Genomic DNA, 24,430 nt, shown 5'->3' on the forward strand with positions numbered 1-24,430 from the left:
TAGCAAGAATACTTTCTGAGTTATTAAGTCCATCAATTTTTACAAAAAAAACACTAAAGGAACAAATAAAGTACTGCCACTACTTTTGCGATCAGTGCCCAATAGGGATGGTCGGATATTTCAGCAGCTTGAAAGTCAGAATAGACGAGAGCATTGGGAAGGAGATTCCAGATGCAGATTTGCTTAAATTAGCAGTATCATTAATTAAAACAACAATATTGAGTTACAACAGAGGAAAATTAAATTACGAAAAGTCAAAAATATTGCTAATCTCTTGCAAAGAGATATTGGAGATAATATTTTACTTTCGTCGAGACATAGAAAGTGCAAAATCAAATTCCATTAATGTTGAAAATGAAAGAATTCAAGTGGGGATAAACTTTTTCGTAAACAATTGCACAGATGAACTTGTATCGAAGGTGAGTTCAGATGACAAACTTTGGACAAGTGTCATTCAACTATTTTTAAATCAATCTGATTCGTTCGGCAAACACTATCCAAAATTGTCGAATATAATTGTGTCCGAATTTTGGAGAATAATAATTTGCCAAGTCGAAGACTGTTTAAATCACTCTGGATCTCTGGATTTACGGCTTAACGTTATAGTACCACTTTCCATTAAGTGGGGTCTCATTTCAGAGACATTACCGGGGATAATTAGTGGAATTGAAGATTTTTTATCAGAAAATTATGATAAAATAGATTTGAGTCGCATTTTTGAGAGTAAAGATGTTAAACTAAAAAATCAAGAAGCAGGACTTTTTTGTTTGTTCTCGCTACACAGCATCCTAAAGTTTAATGAAGCGAGAAAACATTTCATAGGAAACAAGAGCCTATCGTTACTTCTTGGAAGTTTAGGGAAAAGAATAATTGAGTTTTACTGTAGAAGCTCCTGTAAAATTACAACAAATGGGATTGTTCTGCAAAGGTGTAAGGAGTTGTTAATATTTATAGTAAACTCAATAACGGAAGAGGAAGGACTCAATAACATATTGATTATGGCGATGGAAAGCATAACTATGGCGAACAGCAAGAACTATTCCCCAGAATTTCTTATTTCCCACTTTGAACTTCTTACAACGCTAATGGCATTTGTGACTTCCAGTTCTGCGACAAATAGAGAATTGATTGACAAAATATCGGGTTTTGAGAAACAAATGGTTGACTTTGTGGGGAAACTGATGGATTTGAATGTAGGTAACGAGCATAACAAAAAGAGAATACAGCAAGGAATGCACATTTACATTTTTGGAATAAGACGGCTGATTGGAAAGTCAAGTATTGAATCTTGCGAAGTCATTGAAAAGTTAAAATTAGAAGCTGAAAAACCAGTCTAAGAGTGATAACAAAACACAAAATTTGGTATTTCAAGTTAATTTTTCAAGAATGGCATTTTTCTCACGCATTTTTTACCGCTTTGAAATATTTTTAAAATGTATGTATATACATTTTTCATAAATATTTTTCACAAGGGAAAGAGATGATTGTTCTCAAAAATGTTTTACTACTTTTCATAGTAATATTTGACCTTATCATTCGTGGGAAGATAAGTTACCTATTCAAATCCTTAAGAAGAGATGGGTTTCGTCCAAGGATTAACTTAAAGAATTCACCAACTACAGATGAGTTGTTCAAAGATGCCATTGTTGTTCAAAATATTATGGAAAAAATAAGGCTCAGAACCCCGGTGAGATTCTTCTCTCTTGATCTATCTCCGAGTTGCAATTTGGAAAAAAAAAGTGAGACCTGTGGGAATGTGGGAAAATGCCAGGTTTTTGGCAATGAAAGCGATCTTTCGTCAACACTTTTTGGTTTTGATATGGAAACTGATGAAATGATACCTGAAGAGGAGGGGAACTGTGAAAGTAAGAAAACCAAAGTAGACATGTTGAAAAATCCACCTTCAAACACTGAATACAAGGGAGGTAGTATTTGGAATATGATTTATGAAGAAATAGATAAACTAAACATGCCCTTGTTATTAAACTTAACCTCTGGAGTTCAAAGTAATATAGCTGTCCATGCATCTGAAAGATACAAGAAGGTTGGGGACAAATTTGAGTACAATATAAAAAACTTTATAGATAAATTTTTAATTTACGAGGAAAGAGGTTCCAATTTGCTTTTCACTTTTTACTATCTAGTTCAATCAATGTGTGTTCTTGGAGAGAAATTTGACGAATTTATGAATCAAAATTTGGATGATAATCCAGAAAATGAGATACTCAAGAGTGAGATCAGGGCTTTATTTGACTCTGAATCCTATTACTCTTGTAGAGAGGAGTACATGAACAATCGGTTTTTCTCCGAGTCCGACCTTCCTAAATTGAGCAAGTTTTTCGAAACATTCATATCAACTCTTGGGTGTGTTGAATGCGAAAAGTGTATTCTTCATGGAACAATTAAAGGCAATACATTGTATTTAGCAACGAAGGCACTGGCAAGAAAGAACAATTTTCAAATAGACCCCCTTACTTTTGTGACATATATAAATGGTTTGTATGTATTTTCTAGTTCTATAATGATTATTGATATATTTGCCGAGAGGATAAGGCACTATTTATCATTCTTAATCTGTACACTTATTTTTTCTGTACTTTCATATAAAACTATTAAATCATATAGAAGGATGAACAAGATTAAAACCGAGAAGAATGACTGAATTTCGGTTCAAGAGGAAAAGTAAGATATGTAAAGAGAGCACTTTACTTATCTTCTATAAGTACTGTAATTGCAACGTTTTCTGATTCGTCTAAATAATCTATGAATTTCTCCTTTATTATATCAAAAGTATGTCTCAAAAAGTCTTCTTTTCTACAGCTTCCGTGATTTACTGGGATTGAGAGCCTACCATCAAGTTCGAATATATGGTCATTCTTAAGGACAAACGAGACATAGTGATGATCTACCTCATAGGGTCCATTCAAGCAACTTCGGTCACAGGACGTTATTTCTTCATGCATTTGCTCAATATTGTTGTTTTTCTTTAGAAATAAACCTCTTTCTATAGGTATATTTTCGTCTATACCATTAATACTGCTAATTTCGTGTATGAAGCTCCCCTCTCTCACTTTAATTTGTTTTGCGTTCAGAATCGAGTGTATCAGTGCAACAGCACCACACGAATTTTGGACGTACTGCTTCATAAACCAGACACCCGGGTCAGATGGAGATAAAATTTTGTTGTTTTTGGGGTCGTTATAGCACTCTCTTCTCTTAGTTAAAGTTTCAGTCAAGGGAAACAACAAAATTATGGAGATTAGCTCCCCATCTATGAGTTCCAAAGCCCACTCTTCAGTTGAATATACATCCTGAAACAAAATTTTCGACTCAACTCCGAGCATGTAGGCATACTTAGCTAGAGTTTCTGGATCTGAAATGAGTGGTTTCCATATTATTTCTTTTTCTCCTTGACACATTTTTTTTCTCCCTGATACAAACTATTTAATGAGTAGATGAGTGGCGGAATATACTGAACATTTTGAATTATTTATAATGCTTTTTGTTTATTTTTAAAATAACTAAAATAAATAACTTGCTTTAATACCTTTTATTCCCTATTTACTGCTTAGAAATGCATGAACATGATTTAAAAAATGATGACAAGTTAGGTATCAATCAAATAGAAAAAACTCATACATTAATATTTGGTCGTTTAACAAATGAACAAAAGAATGCAGTTCTCATTGATCACAATAGTTCATTATTAATAGTTGCAGGTCCTGGAACAGGTAAAACTGCCACAATAACTGCTAGAATGTTGTTTTTCTTGTTAAAAGGATACTCACCTATCTTAGCACTTACTTTTACCAGAAAAGCAGCAAATGAGTTGAGAAATAGAGTTTCCATGTTATACTTATCTTCTATTAAAAATTTTAAAAACAAGAAACATGAATTGGCAGAAGAATCAGAGGTATTGTTTGGAGTGGCAAAAGGAACACCTAGTTTATTTTTGTCTAATTCAGGAATATTTATTGGAACTATTCACTCATTTTGTTGGAAAATAATAAAGCAGTATTGTAACTATTTGGGATTACCGAAAATCATGTCTATTTTAGATAAAGAATCATCAATAAAGCTATTGAAATCGTGCATTACCGAGATGGCTAAGAAAATGCCCTCTCTTTCTTCTCAAATATCAAACATATTTTCCTTTTCACTGGATTCAATTGATACGGATGAGATAAACAGAGATGATTATGATGAAGATAGCGATGACGAAGACGGTGAAGATGGGATTTCTGTTGTTTCCAGAAGCAATATAATCAATAACAGCTCCAAATTAAGCGAATTAAACCCTAACAATGTTGATGACATTAAATTGGGTTCTTGCGTCAAAAACAGTGAACTAGAAAGGTTGTTAAAGGTAATCAAAATACTAAAATACAAAAAATTTTTAAACAACGATTTGGAGTGCAATATAGAAGATGTAAACGGGAACTTTGAACTTTTGTCACTTTATCTTCTTTACACAAAAAGAATGACAGAAAACAAACCTTATTTAGTTGACTATACAGACTTAATTACCTTAACGCTGAGATTACTGGAAAAGAACGAAGATGTAAGAAGGAAGATTCAGTTATCGTACCCGTATGTATTTTGTGATGAGTTTCAGGATACGTCAAAATTACAGTTTAGAATACTCGAATTGTTAGTTAGAGGAAATTTTAAATCATACGAAAAGGTTCTTGGTGTTTCAATAAAAAATGAGCATGAGTGTGAAAATAAAATGCCAATAGGTGGCATCACAGTTGTAGGTGATGATGATCAGGCTATATATAGTTGGAGAGGCGTTGAAACAGGAATATTTAAACAATTTTCAGAAATCTTTAAGGAAAATTTTAAAATAACGTTTTTAACAGAAAATTTCAGGTCCACTAACTCGATTATCTCAGCCTCAACTAATCTCGTTCATAACAATAAATACAGAATAAACAAATCTCTTAAGACCAACAATGCAATAGGAATTGAACCTAAGGTATTTTTTTTCTCAAGAATTTCAGATGAAATGCTATGGATGGCAAGAACAATAATACTGTTAAAAATTAAATACAACTATTCTTGGAGCGATTTTGCAATACTTACAAGAACCAACGATACATTGTTTTACTTAGAAAAACTGTTTAATGAATACAAATTTATTGAAAATTCTGCTTCAGAAAATGTAGACACTCAAAATAAGTCAAACAATGATAACCATGATAAAAAGTGTTGGAAGTCAATGATTCCAAGTGACTTAGTGAACATAGATAACCTAAAGTTGAAAGGTTTTATAGACAGTAAAACGGTAATTCCAACTGACAATACATCAAGAAATAACATTAAAAATACAAAAAATTTGCTGAACAAAACTGAAATACTGGATATTCTATCTTATTGCAGACTTTTAGTTGATGAAACAGCAGATGACTGTTTTTTAAGGGTTTGTAATCGCCCGAAAAGAGGTATAGGTGAAAATGCACTCAAGATAATAGAGTTATGTGGATTTCAAGGAATATCACTAATTAGAAAATCAACTCAACCATTGAATGGCATAAATGAGATTACTGTTGGAAGATCACATATTGATTATGAACATGGTAATTCTTTGTACAAGCCGATACTATATGTATGCAGAAAACTATTGGACGAAGACGCTTTAATAGATCATTCAATTGATTCTAAAACATTTAAAAAGAGTTTAAGTTCAATAAGGTCTTTTATTAAAGTATTAGACAAACTGAAAGAGTTCATAAGTGAGAGGAAAACAGTTCCTGAAATTATAAATGCAATATTAGAACACACTGGATACCTCGATTCAATATCCTATTCCGGAAATTCAAATAAGAAAAAGAAGGAATCAAAAAAGGGGCATGATAATTCAGTGAATGAGTTGGATTCGAGTTTTAATGATAAGGTTGGATCTGTAATTGATTCAATATCGCGATTAATTAAGTGTTCAGAACCTTATGTGCCGAATAGTCAGCAACCGACTGGTCTGGAGTGCTTAATTTGCTTTCTTCAAGATGCCTCTAACGGTCTACTTGAACAAAAAAAACAGGACAAAGTGTCTTTATCTACAATTCACAAAGCTAAGGGCCTTGAATGGAAGGTTGTTTTCATCCCAAAATTTTTAGATAGTATATTTCCCTTATTGAAGGAGAATGAATGCATGAATAATGAAACAAACAAAAAAATAAACATTGAAGAAGAAAGAAGAATAGTGTACGTGGCTTTCACTAGAGCCAAAGAGAGACTGTTCTTAAGTGTTCCATTGAACTTGGGCAAGGCTTCTCCATTCGTTAAAGAAGCAAATATAAAGTTTGGTACAAAATTCGCATTGCCTCCTATAAAAGAACAGATTAAGCAAGTACCAAAAACAATAAAAGGGTGTAATTGGAAATAACCAAAGTTAAAAATAAATCCTAATATATATCTAAGGAAACAATAAATTCGTTCTTTCGAATAATTTGCTTTTATATCTATTCCTGTTCATTTTCAACTTTATTCTCTTTTTGAGAGGTTTGAGGAGGATTTCTAGATAACTGTTGCAAACATTTATTTACACTAAAATCTTCATATTCATCTTCACCAGATTCAGTTTTTCTAACAATAAAGAAACACTTATTATTAACATCGTTTTCAGATTCTGCCTTCTCACATTCATTACCATTTTCCGCCTTATTTAGATAATTTCTGTGGTTTTTAACACAAATAGAATGCATGTTGTGACACTTTTCAGTGTATCTTGGGTGATACTCCAGTATTGATGATAAAACCTTATATATAGGATTTTCCTTGTCGAAAACAGTGTCCACCTTAGTTTGAGCAATTACCTCTTTTAAGCAACGCTTTAAGTGCTCAATAGAGGCAAAAGACTGCCCACCAATGGTAATTGGTGCAGAAAAGAAGGTTGCTTTTTGTTTGTTGAATTCCTTTTCCCTCTCTTTTTGTATATGTCTCGGGAATACAGATGAAACAACTTTTTTTGCTTCTTCTTGATCAACAAGAGTCATGACAATTTTATGACTGTCAAATTCTAGCTCCAAATTATCAACAATAGTTTTGTCATTCTTAAAAGGTTTTAAAAGAATGAAACATGTGCCATTTTGGGTAGTCTGGGAAACATATCTAATTAAATTTTGAGTTCCATCAACTAAATTTTTTAGTTTTTCTTTTAATGAATCTTTAACATTCAACCAAGATACATTCTCAGGCAAATTCGTTACTTTTAAGATGCATCCCCCAAAGTGATGATCTTTTCCGGACATGGAGGATTTGTTTTTTTGTTTGACGGTTTTCTCTAGATTAGGCAACTCTCTGTTAAGTTTGATCATCAACTTTCCTTCTTCATCTTTTTCTAATAATATATTTGAATGACCCTCGAGCGTTTCCTCAATTTCCTCTTCTTTTGTAATTCCAAGATCCTTTACTTTAGAGCAGTTGAAAATATGTTCAACATAAAGACGATTTTTCGGATCAGATCTCATATTAGACTGAAAAAATACGTCAGTTTTTAAATTCTCGTCAGAGAAGTAGTACTCTAATTGTTTTAATAGTGCTCTTCTTGTCTCATCCCTTAAAATATTTGTCTTAATTCTTTTGGAGTTACATTCCTCCTCAGAGGGGGAGCGTGGGTGTAAATTAATGGCTTTTGTTTCTGTCATCTTTGTTAATCAAACTGTACTTACAAAGTAGGAAATCAAATATATATTTATTTTACTAATATGCATTACATATAGTAGAACTTAAAATTGAGATGTCGACAACTAGTCCTGCGCCAAGGTCTTATTGACATGTGGCGCTCTAAGTGACCTTTCATATTTCATAGGAATAAGGGCAATCTATTCATCAGCCAAAATCGGTAACTCTGTGAATAGAAAGAAAATCGGGGTAGTACACAGGGACCAGGAATAATTATTAAAGCCCTCAAGAAACCCTTGCAATGGCGGAACTGATGACAATAATGGAAATTCCGCGATTACAGGAACGACCGAAAATTATTAAATAAATGAAACTAAACAGGCAAAGTAAAAATTAAACACAACAGAATGAACCAAAAAATCACTGCTCGACAAACAACATCATAATACAAAAAAAGTGTTTTTTTATTTTGAAAGATAAAAATCATATCTTAAATATTTTAATGAAGATTTACCATGTAAGACATAACGTATGATAGGTACCCGGGTAGCATGTAGCGCCTAAAATTTGTCTCAATAAATATAAAATAATAAATAATTAAAGGCAAAAGGAGGATATAAATAACTTATGTCTACGTACAGATCTCAGGGTATATGTTAAATTACAAGTTAGTATTGCATAGATTGGAGAGAGAATAGCGTATAGAGGGGTAGAATGGTTATTTGAGGCTCCAATTGACTGAAACAAGGCACAAAAATATACATAAATACATACAAGACATCTATATTTATGTCCGTTGAAAAGTAAAAGTAAAAAAAATAATATTGCGGTTAATATAATGCATTTATAAAACTTGTCAATTTATGTGTTGATTTTATTAATTTAAATTAATTTCTGTTTTGAGTAACTCTAGAAATTTTAGTAGAATAATCTAGAGTAATTTTGATGTTAGGATATAATTTTAAATATGGAGAGTGAAAGTCATTTTAATGAGGATGCTGTGCCAATTCAAGAACAGGATTTAAATAAAGTAGAAAGTGCAAATCAATCTCCAAATTTTGAATTACGTGAGAGTTTAACATTTATTAACGAGGATAATTTTGATGATGGATGCAGCAGCACTACGGGAGCAAGTGGTTGCAGGGATTCTTCAGTATCCCCAAGGAGATATAATAACAATGGGAATGAAACTGGTTCTGAAAGGGTCAGTATTGAAGAGTCTGATATAACTAATGATAATGATAATTTGAAGAATTCAGAAACCAAGGTTGAAGATGATGATGTGGATGAACTTACTCAGAATGTTCGCACCGATGGTATGGAAGATAAATTTTCAGGTGGTAGTGGTTTCGGTTCCGATAATACAAAAGTCGCAACTTTGAAGACATATGTTCAGGCAAGTAATGCTAAGGAACAACAAAGACAAGAAGAGGATGAAGTTTCAGGTAAAACACCTGAGCCATTAGGTGATGACACTAATTCTATAGAATTTTTGTCAAGACAAAAGGCACTTGACAGAGCAAATGTATTTTTAAGATGGAATTTGTCGCCTACAAGGAATCAGGTAGATGAGTTTTTAGAGATGGCACAGGGGAGGTTGAATTTAAGTATGGTTTCGGAGAAGGGTTACGACTACTGTTTGCTATATTTTGAGTTGCTCCGTGACGGTTTGATAGGATATCACTTATGGGGTGATGTAACATCTGAACAAATAGAGGCTTCTATTTCTGAGGCCAGACAAACATTGGCGGACGCATTAACACCTCCTCAGACGAACAAAAGAAGAAATCCTGGTAGTGATACCTTGTCTGAAGACAACTTAGGTAGTTACGAAAGCGATAAAATGCCACTTCATGCTTTAACAAATAGCAAACGTAGAAACCAATCGGGAATAAGTGACAAGGATAGCTATTCTGAGCATGGAATTTCAATGACCTCATTGAACTTTGCATTAAATAATAAGAGTGATGGGAATGATACTACTGGTACCTCCATTGACTCTTTGGAGTGGCGTAGAATGAATAGTAGTTGCAAAGATAGTGATACAAGTAATAATAGCAACAATATAGAAGATTCTTTAAAAGGTTCAAATATAGATAAGGATGAGAATGATAGTGATATTGATGATAATATACAAGAGAACGAAGGGAGTTCGTCTTCCAGACAAGATGCTATGAATCGTCTGTTAAATCCAAAATCTGGATGTAAAGGCGTTTCTTGGTCAAATCGTCAAATGGCATGGCTTGCATTTTGGAAGGAAGATAATCAAAGACGCTCAAAAACGTTTTCTGCCAGGAAACTTGGTTTTGAAGAGGCACAGAGAAGGGCAATTGAATTTTTACGTAGAAAGAGGGAAGAGGTCAGAGTAAAGACACAAGCACATTTATATGAAGAATTACCTAGAGTTGGTTCAACCTCACTGAATTCATCAAATGAAAACTCTGGGATTAAGACCCCCAATCGCCGTAGTTATTCAAATTCAAACGCAACAACTACTGCCACACCCGCAACTCCGATAACTCCTTCATTTGAATTAGATCAGTTTGCAGCGGCAAATCAGTTTATTCCTTGTTTTGAGGAATCAACGAGAAACCTAATTACAGGTGCCAATCCTTTGTTTGGTGCAGCTGGAAATATTTTAGCTGCGAATAATATGGCACCAATGATCAACCACGGTAATTCAGCAATACAACAAGGAGTCATTCAACCAGTGGTAGGACAACAAAATGTACTTACGGCAACAGCAGCAGCAACAGCTGCTCACCAACTCGGATTGCCATTCCATCTTGCAGCCCTTTCATCAATTGCCGGTGGTATTCAAATGGATCCTTCTTTATCTGCAACTGTGGCCGCTGCTGCAGGTCTTGGACTTGGGGTTCAAAATCCACAGCAGGTTCACCAACCAGGACCACCACCACCAATGAATAACTTTGCACATGCAGCATTCATGGCTGCTAATCCATTCTTTATGTTTGGAGCAGCGGCTGCAGCTGCAGCCGCTGCCAGTTCAAACAATGGCCAATTGGGGTCAAATTCCCCAGGTTCGCATTTCCCCTTCAAACAATTTCAAGGCTCAATTGGTACGTTGGTTCCCACAACACGAATTCAAGCCGAAACGGAGGAATCGGGCGATTCCGAGTTTCCAAAAGCTGTTTCTGCGAATAACAAAGCAAATGAGCGAAGGATTGATGTGTCTGTGGTTTCTGCTGACAATAATGCTTCAAATGCAATTATGTGTGCAGCTACTGTAGAAAATGTGATTAAGGCTTCTGAAAATCAAGAAAAACCTGGTGCAATTAAAGGTTCATTGGATACAGAGGTTAACACTAAACAAGATACGAAAGATAATTTGGTTGAGAATGATATTAAATCAATATCTAAAAGTGACGAGGATGTATCATTAAAAGCCCTTGGAAACCAAGTACCACCTTTAGAAGTATAAATGAACGACCTGTCAGGTATGAATTTTCTTTCTTTTAAGTAATAAATATTCTTAGCTATTAATAGAGCTTTAAGTTTCAAAGTTAAATTTTAAAGGCTTGCCCAATATGATATATACTATGTATACAAGGTTTGAAGATAATAAGTTATCGGAATTTGTTCATTTGAGATTTCTCAATTTAGAAACAATGAAGTATTTTAATATTGTTGTCAATTTGATCCAGTATTGTTTGCCAATCATACATGTATTTATACTTGCATGCAAACACGCATGCTTAGAATAGGGGATTCTAACCTACTTTGGAGTTACGAAAGTACGTAATTTTTATATTATTAAGGGGATTTAGTCGCGAAAACTTAATTTTGTTTGTTGAATAAGCCTGATTCTTTTTTCACTCATTCAATGTATTATGCTATGCAATTTTTTCCAGGATGAATGAAAATTACGCAGTGCGTGTGCTTAGTTTTAGGTATTAGGAGGTATGCACACCAACAGGGAAGTTGCAGTAAGTGAAATTATGATCTTTTTAATTTCTAAACAAAGTGATTTATTGCTTAATAGAGGAAAATGACTGGGAAGACTGGAGCGGTAATCAAGGTTAAGCATTCAGCAGACAGCTACGAAGAGGATAAGAAGGAAGGTAGGGTAAATGCAAGAAGACAAATAGAGCTAGAGCAAAATGCCGCAAAGGCAATTATAAATTTAAAACACAGAAGAGAATGTAATGGAGAGGTAACGAAGTTTTCCTGGTGTAGTGACCAGTTATGCAGAATGTGGTACGATATGTCACAGTACTTCGGATTCATAGGGGACGATATCATAGATACTGATATTGACAATGCAATAATATCAGTAGCAGATGGGGGGAGTGGGATATATGAAAGACTGATAGTTCTTGGACATAGGATTTTAGATGCTTCTGGGAAGGAGTACGCAGTTAAAAAATATATGGACTCAGGAATAGAGGGTTTACCCAGGGATTCTAGTAAAATATTGGAAGGAAACAAAAAATTGCTTTTGTTTTTAAAAATGCGTTGGTTTAGCTCAAATATTTGTTCAGTATCATGTTTAGCAAATTTTGCCAAGAAGTATTCACACTACTGTAAGGCAGAGTTAAATTCACAAAATTTAGCTTATGATGACAATAGACTTGCAAAATATGTCAAGTTTTGCATTTCGTTTTGCATATACGGACAGGGAATGATAGATTGGAGTAACCCATTAAATGTGGATGATAAAATATGCAAAAGATTTCCGTGGTTAGAGATACTAATTAGAAGCATTGACATGAGCGTAATCAATCCAATAATGAGAGAAAACGATCGATTCTTAACTAATGATGAGATCATAAATACGAAAACATTGGATATTCTTTGGAAGTATTTTGGGTATGACAAAAAGAAGAAGAGCGTTCCGCCTAGAATTTTATTTGCTTTGAGTACGAAGGGTGACACACAACTTCCTGAGGAGAAGACAGGTCAAATGATCTTCAGTCACTATGTAAGTCATTATTTTAAGTCCGTTGCAAGTGAACACGGTTTTACGGGAGTGGATTTGTTACATTGGGTTGAAAAGGAGAAGAATATGTTGTTAGAAAGTAATTCAGTGGAACTTTTTGCACTGATTTATCTTGAACTTGGCGTAATATATTCGAACGGGGCCTCTAACATTGGCGAAAAGTTTTCAAGATATAAAGGATTGTTCTTCTCTTTGATAGCAAATATGTTTGTTTTGTCTAATGAGGATTCCAGTGCTCAGCTTTGGTTACAGGAACTCGTAACTTGTATACGCCAAATTCAGCTTTATATTTTGGAGTATCAAGAATTCATGAAGACCCGGGCTTCAAATAAGACTAGTGCAATACCAGAAAATGAGGTTTATACAGTCTCTAATGATTGCTTGGATCATACTCATGTACCAGAGATATTTTTAGATTTAGAACACGAGGAAGTTAAGTCACTCATCACAATTCTTGAGAACTGTCATACGTCAGACTTGGTAGAAATGGTTCAAACCTTCCTAGACAATTCAAGATACTGCATTAATTCAATTGTGGATATTGCGAGTATTCCCAATAAAATAGCTAGAAAAGTCTTTAGGAATATAATTAAACATTCTAAATTTGAGAATCCATTAGGAAAGTACAATATATCTAATCTGGATTTACATTTGAATTCTGATTCTGATTCAGAGTTGGATTCTGAAATAAACTCTAACTTTCAAAAGAGTTTGGATTCTAGTGAATTATTTGAACCAACCGAAAAAAATAAAGGAAAAGATCGTGGTCTTAAAGGGGCGAAAAATAGTCTAGCAAACAAAGTTGATGTAAAAAATAATTCTCCGATTAACAATGTATACTGTGCAGAGGCTTTAAGTCCGATATTAAAACCGGTTGCATTGAAATTTGAAAACAAAGCTGTCGAAATTCAGCCGGTGTCAATTACATTTATTAATGAAGAGGGAAAACCCGTCCACTACACACTAAAGCCTAATGATGCCAGTATACCTGACGGAACAGTGAAGCCAATAAGTGAGATAGTAAATAACAGCATAAAAAATGAATCTGATGAAAAATGTGAAACTCATCCAAGGAGATCAAGAAGTCTTCATATTTTCTCTAGAAATGCAGGAAGAAGTAGATCGCCCTCCAGAGGTGCTCTTAAAAGGAGAGAACACGGCATTTTAGTCTGTGGGAACCATTCTCAAAATCTTTCGGAACTCAATGGTAATGTTCAAGTATATAACGATTCTCGTAACTATATAAATTACCTAGGAGATGCTTTGAATGATAATTATAGATATCCTGGAAATAGCATTGCTGAATCGGCTTATGGTTACAATGCTGACAATTCAATAAATTACTATTAGTGGTGTATTAAAACATGTTTTGCACCATACTATTATATTAGTAATTAAATATATATTGACAGATAGACCTTGTGTATATACTATTTTAGAAAATAAGTTTTTGTTTTAAATGTTTATTTAACACGCCAATATCTTTTCTCGAATTCACGCGTCGAAGAGACCATGGCAACAGTAGTAACAACAGCTGCGTTGAAAGTCAAAACAAAACACAAGATACAAAAATGTTGAAAAAGAGATGAAGTAATCTCTGAGTCAGTTTGGTTTAAGTAAAATTAATAACACTGTTTTAGATTAATGAGTTAGAAGACGCAATACTGTAGTTTAATAGATAATTCAGAAGATCTGGAACAAAGGAAATGAAAAGTGTTTCGATTCACTTTACGGCCATTATTCAATATCATTAATTAGTTATTCAAATTTAAAGTTTGCGTTTTGATTAGGATCGTATTTAAACTCGGTTTCATTATTGTTAGAGTCAAGGATCTCCTCCTGTTCATCCTCGTATTCAAATGGGAAGTAAGAAACAATAATATGAAAAGCTTTTTCATATATTGCTTTAGAAGGAGCTTCTTGTAGTTTTTCCAATCTGGAGAGACCGTAAGATTGCTCTACAAGAACACAATAAGGATTCTCTTGTAGGCCGCGTTCGTGCTGCCTAATTGCACCTATCTTTAAAATGTTCTCAATTGCTTCCAAAGCGACATTAATAACCTTTGCATCTTCAATACTAAGCAGATCGCACAAAGGCTTTATAACTCCGTGATTTACGAGCGTTTCAATTTGTTCTGGAGTTCCACCAGTCGTAGCATTAGAAATGGCCCAGGCAGCTTCCTTTTTAACGTCAAACTCAGCCGTATTTAACAAATTAACAAGCGGCCCAATAAGACCATTATCAATAATCTCTTGGATCTGTTCCTTATTACCAGCTGTAATGTTTGAAACTGTCCAGCAGGCTTCTTTCCTAATAACTTTTTTCGGAGAAGACAAAAGTTGAAGAAGATATCTAGCAGCTCCACATGAAAGAACCATTTGTGTTTGTCTATCATCTCCTGTAACAATGTTTCCAACACATCTCAAAGCAGGGGTTTGTACAAGTGGTGAAGGATGCCCCAAAAGTTCAACAAGTCTTGGACACGCGTCGCTCCTAAGCACTGCTTCTACACGGTCGTTCGGCCCATCTGAAATATAACTTAATGCCCAACATGCATCTGTCATTACTTCCAGGTCTGGAAAGTACAGCAGTCTGCAAAGTATAGGTAATGAATTGGACACCATTTCAAAAGGTGGTGGTGGCCTGCCTCTGCATAAATTGTTTACAGTCCATGTTGCAGTTCTTAAAATGCTTGTTTTGCCACTAACTTTTCCACCAGTAGTGTTATTTGCTGAATTGTTTAACATCTGTCCTCCGTTATCCATAGAACCTACTTCAAGTGCAATTAATTGTAGTATTGGTGTAAGTGCACCTGATTTAAGTACTAAATCACGACAGTTTGCAGAATCACCTGCAATATTCCCCAAAGTCCAAATAGCTTGTTCCTTAACTTCCAATTTTGGGCTGTTTAACAGTTCAACACATTTTGGTACCGAACCATGTCTTACAACCTCGTGTGTTTGTTCAGTAGTACCTGATGAAATGTTTGTAAGAGTCCATGCAGCCTCAAATTGAAGGTTTGGGTGTTCATAGTCACTCAAAAATTGAACTAGTCTTGGTATGACTCCTGCGTCAATTACAGCTTGAATAGGTGGATTGTGTTCCCTAGAAAGAAGTCTCCTTAGGCCCTGGGTTGCTTCGAATTGAGTGTTAAAGTCGTTGCTCAACAAACTTTGGGACAGAACTGGGATCTGATCAATAGTATAAATATTTCCGGGTTGATTGTTACTACCAATCGATATTTCATCCTGATTAACATCATTACCTTGACGTCTCTTACTTAACTGCTCATCTCTTTGTTGTTTGCGTATTTGTGCCTGCTGTTCCTCACGCTTTCTTCTTGGATCATCAAAGGTTTTTTTATAAGCCTTCTTATGGGTTTCAAGCTTGTCCATATTTATTTGGTTTATGCAAAAAGCAATACTCACGCTCTCAGGCCCACAAGTCCGAAATTTAACTTAAATTATCCAAATTAAAACCAGTGGTTTCCCAAATAGCGGTAATTTTACTACCGCACAAACCCCAACAAACAATTCTATAAGTAAAAATTCAGTTCAAAACTCTCAACAATTTCTTCAAGAAGCGACTCCTTAACTGTTGTAATTCTGTAAACCTTGTTCATCTCCTCATTTTCTTCTCAATTCAAAGTAAAACTGTTTTTTGAGTTTCCATGGGTGGCGACCCGCTACCGCCTAGCTGAATTCACCCTAACAAAAAGTGACAGATAACAGACAAGGAAAAGAGATTATAGTAGTGGCAGTTATAACCTGACATAATATAGTTGTTTCTGGAGCCTACACAAATGAAAGACATTTCTGAGATAAGTGGACTCATGGGGTCCTACCTCCTGAAAGGGTGGATCATGCTCGGAGATGCTTGCCCCTCTGTAAGTTTGTTGTTTCTTACTCCCGGTCAAACTTATTCTTAAAGTGTGATGAAGTTCCCTTGCTAGAGGATCCTTCTAATGGGATTAGATATTGCATGAGGTGTTCACCACCGGTGTCTTCTGACCGAAACACTAGCATTGAAAAAGGAACGAGAAGCAACAATTCCCCGAGTAACAAGGATGATAAATCGTTCAAAAACTGTAGTATTGGAGCTGGGGCGGGTACTGCCATTGAGGGAATCAGGAAAAGCGAATCTGATAAGGGTTTTGGAGCTCCAATTGAGAACAACACCTATGAGAATGTGAGAAAAATGATATCACAACTATCTATAATAGGAGCAGCAACACTGGAAAACTCTGGTATCCCAATAAATGAAAGGTATGTTCGTTCGTTTAAACTCAACATTAAGTAGGTGCCACTGCGTATATATGCTCATACTAACAATATTAAAGGCTTGAGATTGTAGGAATGACGGCGGATACAATGCAGAAATTGCTTGGAATTTCTAATTTACTCGACTCTGGAAAAAAAAATTAATTAATTATTTATATTTAATGTTTTACACTTTAAATTACTTTTCGTCTCTCTGTTGGGCAACTTTTATGAAAGCCTCCTCGACTTTCCTTCTTGCGTCTGGTTTCTCGCCATTTTCTTCTCTTTGTTGATTTATGGTATTTGCCACTTTTTGGAAAGTAGAACCGAATTCAATGATGGCCAAAGCTCTTTGTTTTCTGACTTTGAGGTCAACGCCCATATCCTTGACGAGCTTCTTCGCCACGGTTCTGACAGTATCTTCTATATCCATGAGCGTCATTTGCAACATTGTTTCTAGAATTAATGGAAGAGTCTCCTCAAATTTTTGCTGTGTATTCATAGAGGCGTCATCAGCTTCTTTTTCTTTACTCTCACCTTCACCATCTTCGTTTGTTTGTTCCTTTTTCATTGCATATTGCAAATTTTGTGCTGCCATAGCCGTTTTAATTGCAGTGGATGCCATTTTCCATGTAGTTGCAACATTTCTGGTTTTCGCCTGAAATTTGGCATACTTTCCACCAATTCCAAGAAAAGTGTCTATTTTACCAAGGTATTGTGAGCCGTAGTTCTCGTAACTCCAACCTATTGCCTCTACTATTGAGTCACAGAAGGAGTTGCTGCAGAGTTCCTTTGCTTCTTTAGAAACTTCTTCTCTCCATTTCATTAATTTCTCTGAATTTTCTATAGGAAGTGAGTTATTAGCATCGAATTCATCTAATATCGGAAGAATCTTGTCCCTCATTTTTTGTGCAAGACGGATAGTTCTCTTATTTTGCTCATTCTCTATCATATTCTCAATTTCACTTGAATTACTAATATTTGTGGTGCCATTTAGAGAAGCTATTTCGACTAGAGAGGCCATTTTAAGCTTCCCTACATACTTTTCTAAACTATCTGACCCAAACAATAATGTAAATATTAAACTTGAATCAATTACAGGCATATCTTCCGTAGCTCCTATACCATACTCGTCATATCTTCTCCTAAGTTCCGGATCTGCTAATATCTGGTAAGCCTCACCCAATTTTTGGAACTTCTCTTTAGCCTCATCATCGTCAGGATTCTTATCTGGATGATATTGTTTAGCCTTTCTATAATATTGACGACGTATCTCATCTGGTGAAGCACCTGGAGAAACAGACAGTAAATCATAATATGTTGTATCAACAACATTTTTTGAAGGATTAACTGATGCTTTTGACCTATCACTACTCTCCTGTTCATTGCTTACGTTTTCTTGATTAACTTGATTGTTCTCCCTTTCCTCTAATTGTTTAATTTCCTCTTCCAAAGAGTAGTAATATTCTATCCACTGCCTATTTTTCTTATCCCACTTTCTTCCCTTATTGCTTTCTGATATAGCCTCCGGAGTGTTAACAACTCCTCTTGCCATTTGATATCCAGCCACACCTACAGCTGTCACTGGTAGCGCTACTGCGGCTACCAAACCTGCACCTACACCCTTAAAGAAACCACTCACACCTTCTGTTGCAGCTCCTACAACAGGAGCAGCAACTAAACTTGCAACTCCTGCCGCAACCCCCTTTCCTACGGTCTTCATTCCACTGCTGAAACCTGCCATTGCATCCCTCGGTTTTCTTGTTGAAAAAAGACCACCGAAAACACCATCATCATTGTAAAGTAGGGAATTTAAGTCATCCACTCCATTATTACCGCCATTAGATGGTATTGCAAGTTGGTACCAATTTGACTTTGACTCGTCAAAATTTGTGCTGCTGCCTGGTTCTATTTTTGAGTATCTCTTGTCATACGGCAACTCATTCAAGTTTGACTCAGACTTTGACTTCACTTCAGGTTTCTCATATTCAATGGATTCAGTAGAGTCCACCTCCGGCAAAAATGCCCCGAGGTCCTTCACCTTTGGTACCTGTTCCATTGTTTATATCGTATCACCGTTTCAATTTACAATTTCAAGGAAATAAAATCCTAGCCTACCGGTGAAGAAATACTTTGGCGCCTAATTGTAAATAGTAAAATATTATTTACAAAAACAAGAGCATATGTGTAAAATAAATATGAAAAAAATATGTAAAATTACACAAAAAAAATGCATACATGAATTAAATATTGCTTACTTGAATTTAGGGGTTGCATTAATAATTTTAAGTACCACCGTTTTCAAAATCATTTTCATTTATTATGTCAATGTCATTAACAGTTAAAACATGTTTATGTACTAGCCTTTTGCACAAGGCTTCGTGGAGAGTCTGAGGTTTTGATTTTAGTTTGTGAGTGAATGGTCATTGTGAATAAGTGCTTGACTTACCCTAATTGCTGAAAATTCGCCTCTGGCTTTATCTTGTTGTTCTGTTAGTAGTTTTAGTAGATCCATAAGCCATACATTAGGAGAGTTACCTGCATCAATATGTCTAGGCGAAATTAAATGTATATTTAATTATTAAGGGAGACTTACTTCACGAGACCGAGGGGAATTTCAACCTTGGACAGTGACGAATCTGGAAGCGTATTTTGCGCCTTTGCGAGCAAATCTATTAGTTCATGACTTCAAAAATAAATAGTGGGATGGTTATTTCAAACAATAAACATTAAACTTACATCCTATCCTTCATTTTTTTGGATGTTTCGGGGTTATTGTTATCGGAAGAGGTAACATCATCTGTCAGTTGTGTTAAATTTCTTATTATTTCTACAAAGTGTTCCAAAAGTGGATCAATAGACATTATAGAAAACAGTAGATAAGATTATTATAACTCTACAGCTTGTTTTACCGCGCATTTTACCAGTGAAAAATAACTAAATGCAGATAAAAAAGTTAAATGGCATAACTGTAGCAGGCCTCAACATATTCTAGACTTTATGAATTTTAAGAACCGTGACGCATACAAATTTGGAGGGACGGCGGATATCTTTGTTGAAGTTCCTATTGTAATCATTTTATATATTCTCTCAAGTTTTTTAACTGTGTTCCAGGTTGAAAAAAAGTCAATGAATCCCAAATAGTAAACTCTTTTGTGATCCTTTGACAAAATTCCAACGAATTTCCTTCCACAGTTGTTTTCAATTATTGATTTGATATCCTGAACATCGCTTTCAACGTCGTGTATTCCTATTAACAAGGAATAATCCATAATATTGTAAAATTTAAAGAATTCGCAGTCTGACTCTAGCTGTAATAAGAGACTCTTTTGGGTATCTTCGTCTATGCTTAACATTTCGCCGTTATTCTTCATATCTAACTCCTTTAACGCGATTGTTTTATCAGATTGTAGTATTAGGGGAGTAGACCTCCCTATTAAGCTGCCCTTTATATCATATCTTCTGTTTATCTCTACTGGTGTGTGGAATATGTTCTCCATTACGATAAAGAATATTTTATGAATCTTGTTTTTAGTCATGATTGGTGGGTGATTGTTTGGAACTTGACACTTTAGGGAACTAATTGATCCAAAAAGTGGTTTTTTAAGCCTGAGTGCGTGGAGACCGTATATCCTTGTAATAAGACTATTAGGGTTGTTTTCTATATGGGAATAATAACTATTCAATATGCTTCTAAAAAAGAGTACAGTCTTTTTCTCAACAGTTTTAATCACAAATCTTCCATCTGTAGTATAGTAAAAAAATGCTCCCGACTTTCCTTCACTACACAATTCGTTCATAGATGAAAGATTTCCCAATACCATGTTTCCAAGAAGTTGCTCTGGCCCTACACTTCTTATGTATGACTCAGGAGAAATTTTGCATATCTCCCTTATTTTTCTAAAAACCATCGGACTGTAGTCTATGAATTGAACAGGTTTTGAGTAACTCCTTATATCATTAGACTTTTGTAGCATTAAATTGTGTTTAGTATGAAAAGAATTGGAAGTTCTTGGAATAATGAAAAACTTTTCTTTCATTATGAAGTCGTAATCGGCAACCTGACGATTTGGCTCCGAATATACTCTACCTATTGCTAGTCTCATGCCTATCATCATGTTTAAAACATTATTCCAACTTTCGTGTCCTATATATACAATGTATCCTTTTACTCTTGATACACTTGATAAATTAACATTTCTAATGGAAGATGAATCCTTGTCTACACTATTATTTGTTTGTTTTTTTTGAACGGATGTTTTGGGCTTTGTAACGTTTAGATCCATACTATTTAGGGACTTACTCTTGTTTCCCTGATATCCACTATTCATTCTTCCCTTCTTCCTGTAAATATCAATAATTGATCGCCTTTTTCTCTTATTTGGGTTATAGTTGAATGAATTACTCTCAAATTTACTGCTTGTTTTGTGCAAAAATGTTTTCTTAATTATCTCAGTAGCAGATATACGCTTTACATTTGGTGCTGCATTCCCTTTGTTAATGTACATCTTTTTTCTATTCTGTATTCTCTTTATGGACAAATCTTTAATATTATTTTTATTCATTACTAAGTGAGTATATGTTTTGTATTGCATATTATTCAGATTTTTTTTGTAAATTGAATCAAAAACCTCAACATTATCTTCAAGTGATACTTTTAAAGATAAAAGCTGATTCATTAAATCGCAGACTGGCTTCTTCTGGTAACTATATCTGCCTTGTTTTCCTGTATAAAACGCATTGTTGTTTAAATTAGGGTTTTTTGAATAAACAAAATTTAACTCTTTATCTTGTGTTGCATTCACTATAAACGCATCTAAAGTACTCAGAGAATTTTTTATTTCCTGTCTTACATTTTTAATATCCTCTAGAAGGGTATATGTTTGAACTTTAATCTCGTTTAATACGCCTCTCTCACTTATCTCATTCGCTTCAACATTCTCTTCTAAAGCCTTGTTTTCGTATTTAAAGGCATCAAATATTGAAAAATTACCACAATCAGAGTCAAACTCAGGCAATTCTGACATACTAGAAGTTATAATTCCAAAAAAAGAGAGAAAATCCGGAGACTCCTGAATTGCACATTTGTATTCTTCGAAGTATATCTTCTTTTCTTGTTCATTATCATGCAAAGTAGAGTAACTATCAAAGAGGTATTTAATCTCCTGATCTGAAAAAGTTAATATATGAGGCCCTACAAGTGTGTACCTTGCACTTTCGATTGCTCTTATAGACGCTATAAGTCTTTGAAGTGTTATACCACTTTCAATTGACTCATATTCATTTCCTAATATAACTCTGAATGAAAATTTTGCTTTCTCATCAAAATTATTCGAAATCATTACCCCTAGGGATCTCCCAAATTCGTAAAAATCTAATACTCTATCATTGTTCAGGTCCATTGCATTGAATATCATTTGGGAAAGCAAACCATCATTCAACAACCCCAACAGAATTCTGAACTTCTTTATGGTCATCACTCCTAAAATAAAGAAAGAAAAAAAGTGTTGTAGTTATAAACGGAATAAGAGATGAGATTGGGGAAACCACAATTCTTGTGAACTTCTCATTTTACTTTATCCTCATCAACTCTTTGTAAACAATAATGCAACTATTATTTTGTTCGAGTTTTTATTTTTGTGTAATAGTTGAAAAGTGAAATAAAGTAAAAAGTGGGAACATACGAACTCAAGTCACAGAAAGAATAAAAAAAACTTACCATTTTCTGAATTAGACTTGAATGTAATATAGAAATTCTTGATTTGTTTGTGACTCAACTCGGTCTCATTCTTGATTTTATTAAAAATATCTTGGATTTTAACGCCTTCTTGACTCCTCCTAAAAGTGTTCTTCAACTTAATCATATGTTCCAAGTTGAAATTTATCTTGCTACAGGGATGCAGGCGAATGTTTGCATTATTCAATTCAAATTCAGTATTAATAGATTTACTAGCAGTTTGAATACACAAAAAAATATAAAGATTACGCGGCAAAAAATGTAATTGTTATAGTTCAAGTTATCAACCCGGTAAAAGAGGAAAAAAGTGCTTAATCTATTCTAATAAAAAAAACTTGCTAATTTAAAAGGTATTTAGTATTAAATAGGAATATTCAATGCCGAATGTAGGGACCAAAACTGTGGGAAGCTAGGATGAGACGTTTCTGTGTGTTAGTGTTTGTCGCCCTTCCAAATTGCTTGTTTGCTTGTTAAACTGAAGTGGTTTCCTGCTTGAAACAATTTGGTACTGCCCCTCTCCCTTAATCATTGCATTTAGTGGAACTCTTACTGTCTGACTATTCACAAGCCACATCAACATCCTTCCAATATAGCTTGAGGAACTCTTCGAGTTTATCTGCATTAAGGAATGAAATGTAGATAATAGTTATTGGTGTTGTGTATGTATGTATTCACACATTAGCATATTTGTATGCGATCATATTTATATGTTGTTTTAATGCTTGACGTCACAAGCTCGATACCGCTGTTAACTTACCTTTGACAAAAACGGTTCTACTTCCGTCTTCAGGGAATGTATAACGTTGGTTGTGATGTTGTATTGTTTTACTATTTGGAACCCAGTGCTCGTAATTGTGTCCTGAAAAAAAGAAAACAAATTAGTTTTAATCGAGAACAAACTAAGTTGTCAGTTAAACACACCTTGATGTCAGGCCAAGCAATAGTAGGAGAAATATCTGCAAAAAGCAGCATTCCTCCTGGTTTCAATAGATCAAACACTCCTCTTAGAAATTTATCAAAATTAGGGTAACAGTGCGCTGATTCAACATTCAAAACTACGTCAAAAGATTCTGGAGCAAAATAATTCTCCAATTCCATGCTGCTTCCAACGTAAAAAACCTTATTTCCGGCTGGTATCAGGTCGTTTCTATATATTTGTCTGCATATCTCAATTCCCTGATCGCTGATGTCAATACCTGCATAAGATTTTGGTTCTGCTGCAGAACAAACTACAACAGATCCACCACCTCTCCCACAACCAACTTCGAGAATTGACTTTCCCTTCAGGTCGCCTTCATAAGTTGATAACACTGCTGCATATAGTTGAACTGAATTCCAAACTTCATTAAAGTTTAAAGGTGAGTCTTTTTTAAGTTTATCTTGCTTGGACTCAATAAACTTGTCCAGTTCTGAATTCTCCGGAGGCGAGTGTGGGACTCTAGTTGCATATCCGTAGTTCATAAATGACACATCAATATTATTGGTGTGTTGCAATCTGGTAAACAAAGAGTTGCAGGTGTTGTAGCAAAACCTCCAAAATAGAGGTGCTATGTTTAGTACAGATTTTAAGTGCCAATAGGTTATCCACAAATAAGATAAGAAGTAATCTATTATACCTACTAGTTTCATTGTGTTAGTCTTTAACTATAAAACACAAAAGTGCTCAACTAATCCGGAAATATATTCAAATTTTAAAAAATCTTTCAACTAGTTTCACCCTCGTGAAAAAAGAGAATTCGAGCGACTAACCCTCAACCGGGATTAAATATATAAATTTATGTTCGGTTTTTATATTAAATTTGTGTTAAGATTTTACTAAAATAATTGGGTTAATACACATTAAATATCAA

General features: G+C 34.6%; 13 protein-coding genes across 13 annotated transcripts; 6 read left to right on the forward strand and 7 right to left on the reverse strand.

Annotated features, from left to right (window-relative positions):
- Positions 1 to 59: 59 nt before the first annotated feature.
- FG379_000471 (phosphatase regulator like HEAT repeats containing that folds into a alpha-alpha superhelix) lies at positions 60 to 1,337 on the forward strand (the record flags this gene model as incomplete). The annotated part of the gene is made up of 1 exon (XM_067325882.1): positions 60 to 1,337. A coding segment is annotated over one exon (1,278 nt), but the record flags the coding sequence as incomplete, so codon positions are not given.
- A 143-nt stretch (positions 1,338 to 1,480) lies between these two features.
- On the forward strand, positions 1,481 to 2,662 carry FG379_000482 (uncharacterized protein; the record flags this gene model as incomplete). The annotated part of the gene is made up of 1 exon (XM_067325893.1): positions 1,481 to 2,662. The coding sequence occupies one exon, from the start codon at positions 1,481 to 1,483 to the stop codon at positions 2,660 to 2,662; it is 1,182 nt and encodes a 393-aa protein (XP_067182733.1).
- A 43-nt stretch (positions 2,663 to 2,705) lies between these two features.
- On the reverse strand, positions 2,706 to 3,419 carry FG379_000493 (ubiquitin C-terminal hydrolase of the cysteine fold; the record flags this gene model as incomplete). The annotated part of the gene is made up of 1 exon (XM_067325904.1): positions 2,706 to 3,419. The coding sequence occupies one exon, from the start codon at positions 3,417 to 3,419 to the stop codon at positions 2,706 to 2,708; it is 714 nt and encodes a 237-aa protein (XP_067182744.1).
- Positions 3,420 to 3,574: 155 nt separating this feature from the next.
- FG379_000504 (helicase) lies at positions 3,575 to 6,385 on the forward strand (the record flags this gene model as incomplete). The annotated part of the gene is made up of 1 exon (XM_067325915.1): positions 3,575 to 6,385. The coding sequence occupies one exon, from the start codon at positions 3,575 to 3,577 to the stop codon at positions 6,383 to 6,385; it is 2,811 nt and encodes a 936-aa protein (XP_067182755.1).
- Positions 6,386 to 6,461: 76 nt separating this feature from the next.
- FG379_000515 (La domain fused to two RRMs involved in RNA metabolism) lies at positions 6,462 to 7,646 on the reverse strand (the record flags this gene model as incomplete). The annotated part of the gene is made up of 1 exon (XM_067325926.1): positions 6,462 to 7,646. One exon carries the CDS (start codon positions 7,644 to 7,646, stop codon positions 6,462 to 6,464), a length of 1,185 nt encoding a protein of 394 aa, XP_067182766.1.
- A 944-nt stretch (positions 7,647 to 8,590) lies between these two features.
- On the forward strand, positions 8,591 to 11,065 carry FG379_000526 (uncharacterized protein; the record flags this gene model as incomplete). Its single annotated transcript, XM_067325937.1, has 1 exon — positions 8,591 to 11,065. The coding sequence occupies one exon, from the start codon at positions 8,591 to 8,593 to the stop codon at positions 11,063 to 11,065; it is 2,475 nt and encodes an 824-aa protein (XP_067182777.1).
- A 567-nt stretch (positions 11,066 to 11,632) lies between these two features.
- On the forward strand, positions 11,633 to 13,933 carry FG379_000527 (uncharacterized protein; the record flags this gene model as incomplete). The annotated part of the gene is made up of 1 exon (XM_067325938.1): positions 11,633 to 13,933. One exon carries the CDS (start codon positions 11,633 to 11,635, stop codon positions 13,931 to 13,933), a length of 2,301 nt encoding a protein of 766 aa, XP_067182778.1.
- A 408-nt stretch (positions 13,934 to 14,341) lies between these two features.
- FG379_000528 (importin alpha) lies at positions 14,342 to 15,979 on the reverse strand (the record flags this gene model as incomplete). The annotated part of the gene is made up of 1 exon (XM_067325939.1): positions 14,342 to 15,979. The coding sequence occupies one exon, from the start codon at positions 15,977 to 15,979 to the stop codon at positions 14,342 to 14,344; it is 1,638 nt and encodes a 545-aa protein (XP_067182779.1).
- A 586-nt stretch (positions 15,980 to 16,565) lies between these two features.
- FG379_000529 (uncharacterized protein) lies at positions 16,566 to 16,883 on the forward strand (the record flags this gene model as incomplete). Its single annotated transcript, XM_067325940.1, has 1 exon — positions 16,566 to 16,883. One exon carries the CDS (start codon positions 16,566 to 16,568, stop codon positions 16,881 to 16,883), a length of 318 nt encoding a protein of 105 aa, XP_067182780.1.
- A 159-nt stretch (positions 16,884 to 17,042) lies between these two features.
- Positions 17,043 to 18,902, reverse strand: FG379_000472 (DNAJ; the record flags this gene model as incomplete). The annotated part of the gene is made up of 1 exon (XM_067325883.1): positions 17,043 to 18,902. The coding sequence occupies one exon, from the start codon at positions 18,900 to 18,902 to the stop codon at positions 17,043 to 17,045; it is 1,860 nt and encodes a 619-aa protein (XP_067182723.1).
- A 226-nt stretch (positions 18,903 to 19,128) lies between these two features.
- Positions 19,129 to 19,596, reverse strand: FG379_000473 (uncharacterized protein; the record flags this gene model as incomplete). Its single annotated transcript, XM_067325884.1, has 4 exons — positions 19,129 to 19,233; positions 19,293 to 19,395; positions 19,440 to 19,529; positions 19,583 to 19,596. 4 exons carry the CDS (start codon positions 19,594 to 19,596, stop codon positions 19,129 to 19,131), a joined length of 312 nt encoding a protein of 103 aa, XP_067182724.1.
- A 228-nt stretch (positions 19,597 to 19,824) lies between these two features.
- Positions 19,825 to 22,320, reverse strand: FG379_000474 (uncharacterized protein; the record flags this gene model as incomplete). Its single annotated transcript, XM_067325885.1, has 1 exon — positions 19,825 to 22,320. The coding sequence occupies one exon, from the start codon at positions 22,318 to 22,320 to the stop codon at positions 19,825 to 19,827; it is 2,496 nt and encodes an 831-aa protein (XP_067182725.1).
- A 669-nt stretch (positions 22,321 to 22,989) lies between these two features.
- On the reverse strand, positions 22,990 to 24,209 carry FG379_000475 (secreted bacterial type DHHB like methyltransferase involved in ubiquinone menaquinone biosynthesis; the record flags this gene model as incomplete). The annotated part of the gene is made up of 3 exons (XM_067325886.1): positions 22,990 to 23,196; positions 23,338 to 23,439; positions 23,502 to 24,209. 3 exons carry the CDS (start codon positions 24,207 to 24,209, stop codon positions 22,990 to 22,992), a joined length of 1,017 nt encoding a protein of 338 aa, XP_067182726.1.
- Between the last annotated feature and the right edge of the window lie 221 nt (positions 24,210 to 24,430).

This window comes from Cryptosporidium bovis (genome assembly GCF_009768925.1).
Source record: "Cryptosporidium bovis isolate 45015 chromosome Unknown contig_12, whole genome shotgun sequence".
Classification (NCBI taxonomy): Eukaryota; Apicomplexa; class Conoidasida; order Eucoccidiorida; family Cryptosporidiidae; genus Cryptosporidium; species Cryptosporidium bovis.